Consider the following 5,826-nt stretch of genomic DNA (forward strand, 5'->3'; position numbering starts at 1 on the left):
GCCTTACTGTTATTAGAACTCACACTGACTGGAATGATGTAGTTCCTGAAGCACAAGTACCAAACCCCTTCCTAAAAGCAGAGACATCAACACACATGCTGAAACCTAAAACCACGGCTGGTTCATGCTGAAACACAATGGCTGGAAATTACTCTGATGTCTACCCCTAGAAAGATTTGATTAGTCTCTGGTTAGCTGCTTAAAGATATAAAACTTACCTGTCACCTTGATTATTTCTATTAGCTAGTTTTCGAGCCTGCCGATCCATCAAGCTTGTCCTAGAGCGAGTTTTTTTCCAAGAATAGTAATATTTTACAAGGCTTGCAATAGTCTTGTCTGGAAGCTAGAAGAATTCATTAACACGTTAAGAATTTTTAAACTGAAAATTCCAGCCAGGATTACAGTGCTGGTGTATTTACAAACACCTTTACCCAAATATTTTAAATGCATGGATGACATGCAAAGGAGGGATGTATTTAATATACAGTTTTTAAAGGGGGGGGGAGGGGGTAGGCTTTTTTTATTAGAGTGAAAAAGCTGTAGGTCAAAGAGACATTTTGAAATTAACTTAAATCTTACATTCAAGGTTGTTCCTGAAACTTTTACACAGCAATCAACGTGAAATTGTAGCCCAACAGGAAACTTTGTTCTTAGTGCATGTGTACTGTTTAATGCTTGTGATTAAAATATTACTTTACCATTTGCTGGATCCTGTGAAAGCTCTTTCCATGAAAGCTAAAGGCTTGTTCAAATAGGACTTTATCTTCAACTGTCCATTCATCAGGGAAAGGAGTGAAGTTTGGGAGATCCGCAAGGGACTTCTCAATATTGTGTTTATGCCAGAACAACATGCCGAGAGCCTTTGAAAAGAAATAGTCCCTTTCTGGATTTAGCAAAATTTTCAAAATGTTGAGACAAGTTAAATTAAAAAAAAAAAAAAAGGCAACTTATATATTTAAAATAAGATTTGACTATGAGAACACCTTCTCAAAATGTATTTACTACTTTACTGGCTATGCACTACAAGTTACAAAATTCTCTTCGGAGACAATATTAAGAATTTGGACATCTTATTAGAGTTGTGAAAGCTAGACAATTTAAGCTTGGCATGGCAGCAGTAGTTCTGAAATATAATGAACTAGCTTGATCAGCTCAAATATGACCTGCTTTCTTCCTTTGCAAGCATGTATCACCTACACAGCTCCTTACAGTTCTTCAGGCCTTTATTATGAGCCCACTCAAAAAAAGAAAATAAAAATACTTTTCAGCAGCAAGAGGATAATGCAAAATGCAAGTCTGAAAGCTCAAAGTAAGAGTGGTCTTTCTACAACTCTCCAATCCATAATAACTGGGCAAACATGGCAAACTTCTTTTCTTGATATTTTGCAACTGACACAAACCTCTTGCATAGATAATTTCTATTCTACTGTCAGGAGTCTACAAACACTTTGTACCAGAAATTGTTTTGAAAATTAGTCAGTTTTGTAGACTTATATTGAGATCCTCAGTTCCCTCTCTCTCCTTACAAAGGCAAAGCTATAAACAAACACCACCAAACTGCAGGTATTCTGGACATCCTAACATTGGCAGCTTCTTTTTCAGGTAGCAGCTGACTAGCTAGTCTTTGCTATTATGAGCTTCCATCCTCCAAAACTTGATCATACAACTTGTTTCCACTTGTACACCAATTTTTTTTTTTTTTGCAACAGGCAATACAACTTTTACATAAATTAGTTAATTTGTGAAGAAGATGGCAACGGACCTAAGTGCAGACCAGCAGAATTTTATACTGTAGATTTTATGGGAAGTTAATGAAAAAGGTGACCTCATTTGTTATTCTCTAACCTAGAATTCAATTCTGTTTTTCTGCCTCCAGAAAAAAAACACTTAAATTTGCTTTGCCTCTTCTTTTTTTTTAGAAAAAACACAAGGCCCCTTTCCAGTTATTGCAATTAATGGTTCAAAATTGTACCATATTTGAATTCTAGCATTAAATTTGTAAGCTAGTTTCCTAAGAAGTTCTTTATTTAAATATACACACACAATTGCATGACATGCCCAGTGTATCAAGAAACATACCAAACCTTTCAAAAGTGCACATTACAAGCTGAGCATGTCATGAAAACAAAGAGCTCAATCTTTTGCAGAGAATCCAGACCACAACTGTATGCAGATCCATTTAACTGCAGTGTTTGCTGCCGTGCCTGAAGAGAAACAGTGTTAATTAATGGTAACCAAGGGGGAAAAAAAAAAAAAAGACTTGTGTTATACTTTTATATAAAAAAATCCTTTAAGTGAGCACTCTCATTCCACAGCACTTACCTGTTCCACATTGTATCCATGTTTTTCTTTTGCTATTGCTATATATTCATCCACTGTAACAAAGCAATGTCAGAATTATTCTTTAGTACTTTTAGTTCTGCTACAAGGTGACACAGAATTAGCCTAACATGGGAGAAAAGTCTTCCAATGCTTAAATACACTGCATAGGCCCAAGTTCCCCAAAATATTAAATATATTCATAGCTTTATTAATAATAAATAACCCCACTGTCTTTAATCCAACATTTAATTTTATAAACTTTTTACACAAGCCAATTCTAAAAGATGCTGCTTTTCACATTTTTTTGCTACAACAAAGCCACAGAGACTCATTATTTATTTAAACCAGAGACTAGCTGGTTATTGAAGGCTATGTAGTCTTGGAACCCAATCCTAAGAACACAGACATGCTGGGGGGAATGTCCAGACACCTGGGTTAGTTTTAAATTAAACTACTTTTACAGTTCCCATTTCAAAACATGCTAAGAATTCATGTAAAAAGATCCTAGATCAATGATTATGCATATCCTTGATATTAATGCAATTTTCACTGACCAACATTATTTTTAGCTCTGGCATGAAGTCAGATTTCATTAGAGAATATGAAAATTCAATAGATCAAATTCACCAACACTGTATTTTTAGAATCATATCTGGCCATAGTAGAGCCAGCTTTGAGCGGAACACCTTCCATCATATTGCCATTAAGCCCTGCTAGTTTTGATCTTCCCTTGGTACTTTTTTCATTTTTAAAGAAACAAACTCTTCCCATTCACTTTCTATGGCTCACAAGTAAGTGCCAAGCAAATGAATTTGAAAGAATTACTGAGAAAAGGAAATAATTATATCCTCATTATTCAAATGGACCAGAGATGTCCATGGCATGAAAAAGTGCAATTAATAATCATAGCTGTAGAATATTTTATTTCTAACTGTTCTGCAGTAGTAGAAAGTATGTTCCCTCAATTATAGAGGGACACACACCTCTAACTACTGGTGATAGGTAGAAATTGTCCTGAGGACCAGGTTTTCATGACTGCATCCTCTGTGTACTCCCCTGTATTACATACAGGACATTCTGGAACAGAAGGCAGATTCAAGCGAGGTTAAACGGCTTATTGATCACATATAGTCAGATGACTCCTGTGTTTCAGATTACTTTTGAAGGCAGAAAATGCTCAGTTTTTCCTGATAAGACAGCAGTAATAATTTCCCCTAGAACTGAGTCTCAACACATCTTTTCTGAATTTATCCACTGCAACTCCAACTAGAAATTTAGAGTAGCAAGATCCTCATGTTTACATGTTTTGTTCCTTTGTTAATAACAAAAGGATTCACAGACACTGATGATGAGACAACACCAGCAGTGTTATTTGAAACAAAGACATAAGAAAATGTGATTTTTGCTTTCGCTGGAGTTCTCTAAATTAAAAAAAAAAAATAAAAATTAAGAAAAGCCTTTGTGTTTAATTTACCGTTTTGCAGGTTTGCTGTGTGTAAAATCAAAAGCAAACAGATACAGCAGAAACAATGTAGCTGTACTTAAGCTTCCAAATTCCTAAGCAGGGAAGGACTTACACTTGGCATCTGGAATATTATGATATGGAGACCATACAAGCATCCCTCCATTATCTTTATCAGTGTATTTTGTGGCACCTGGAAGAAAACAAGTAAGTCTCAGTATTTATAAAAATAATTTAGAGAACAACTATTTACAGGACAATAAGTCAAACATATTAAGAAGTCCAGCCCAGCTACTAAAGGGGAGGGGAAAAAAAAATCATTCATTCTCTAAAGACATCAAATGGCTGAATCTGAACACTACTCCTACGAGGTTCAGTCATAACTGGGTATTAGACAGGACCTGTGTTACCACAACTGGAAGTGGGGTGGACTTGGGGGATTTATTTGCACTTTACCTCCACCTCAGTGCAGCAAGGGAAGCAATCTGAGTTACCTATCAGGAGGACAGAGTAATTTTTACAGTACTGATGCAATTTTATACAAAGCACTAAATCGCAGAGTCCAATTTTCAAACATTATGAAAGAAAAGGAAATTTCCCAATACTGGGAAAACATTCATTAATAGTTACTTTTCATGAATATTTTAAAAATGTGTGCTACTACATAGAGCCTCCTACAATCTATTTGTTTACAATAGATTATCTTACTAAGACATTGCTTGATGACTGGAGCATTTACACTTGTATCAGTACAAATTCCTTGAGGAATCACCCTCAGAGGAACTGTCCTTGTATTCCTCCTGGAAAAGGTCAGATTTTGTTTTTATTCAGTGAGACAAGTAGCTTTTCACTCCATTTTAAGCTTCCACACTTTATATTTGGGTTCTGTATCTTGTTGAAGGAAACAGATCAATGCTTTGGAAAAGAGAACAACTTAGTGCTTTCTAATTATGTACTATGATTTGTTGCTCTTCTCTCTTTAGTTTAGCAGCATTTTGTATTTACTATCATCTCTGCGATCTTTAGATCTATTATGACTGTGAACTTGAAAACCAGTTAATTAGAAAAATTAAAAGAAGTTGCGCATCTTCCAGAATGAGATGCATAAGATGGAGAACCTAAATGCACCATAAACTCTCTAACAAGTTAGAAATGTACATACCTTCATAAAGAACCATTTTCAAGGCATAAGCAGTACTAAACTCTGCAAAGGTTTTGGAATCTGAGAACAAATTCCTTAATAAAACACTCTACTTTAGAACAAAAGAAAAGCATGCCATTTTTAGTCATTAGGAATGCGTTATTTCTTGGAGAGTAATGCAAACATGTTACAAGCACAACATTTCTCTTGGCCACTTAGTTATTTTATCCCAAGTAAGTGACTGCTACTCTATTCCACTCTTTAATCTTAAAGATGAGGAGAAAACAGGACCACTTGGGAATGCACCAGATTTTCAGGTTGTGAGCAAGAACTGTCTAAACTAAACAAGAACACCCTCACTTTTTCCTTCCAAAATAAATACAAAGTAGACTCCTGCAGATAAATGGATATCATAGATATTATCACATATTGAATATTCAAGTACTAACGTGAGAAAACGGAGTTTCAGAGTGCTATCATTTGTGCCTGCAGGAGATCCTGTATGTGGTGACATTCCCCTGCTGAGGTGCCACCCTCGTGTGACCAACGAGCAGGTCCCACTAGAACAGCCCTTTTTGAGGCAGCGATGTTTCTCCATCAGGAGTGAGACAACTCTTTCCATTCAGGTGCCATCTTGTTGCCAAAAGCAAGGATGACAAAAGGAAGGATGGGATACACACAGGTAGCTCAAAGGAAGACATCCTGTCCTCAGAACAGGACGTCCAGAGCTACATAGGTTCACCTTGATACACAGGACCATGACCTGCCTTTATGAGAACTGCTTCTTGACCTTTGCGCCCCAAGTATCCAAGTGACCAGCACCCCAAAAAAGCTACATTGTATCTCAAGGGCAACACAATCTTTATGTACAAGATCCATCCACGTTATGGATAGTGGCTGG

General features: G+C 36.3%; 1 protein-coding gene across 1 annotated transcript; it reads right to left on the reverse strand.

Moving 5' to 3' along the window:
* Window positions 1-218: 218 nt before the first annotated feature.
* On the reverse strand, window positions 219-4,962 carry LOC103770531 (REST corepressor 3; the record flags this gene model as incomplete). Its single annotated transcript, XM_008937794.1, has 5 exons — window positions 4,947-4,962; window positions 3,900-3,977; window positions 2,323-2,375; window positions 699-860; window positions 219-343 (listed from the first exon to the last, which is right to left on the reverse strand). Coding segments are annotated over exons 1-5 (434 nt in total), but the record flags the coding sequence as incomplete, so codon positions are not given.
* Between the last annotated feature and the right edge of the window lie 864 nt (window positions 4,963-5,826).

This window comes from Merops nubicus, unplaced genomic scaffold (assembly GCF_000691845.1).
Source record: "Merops nubicus isolate BGI_N331 unplaced genomic scaffold, ASM69184v1 scaffold7033, whole genome shotgun sequence".
Classification (NCBI taxonomy): Eukaryota; Metazoa; Chordata; class Aves; order Coraciiformes; family Meropidae; genus Merops; species Merops nubicus.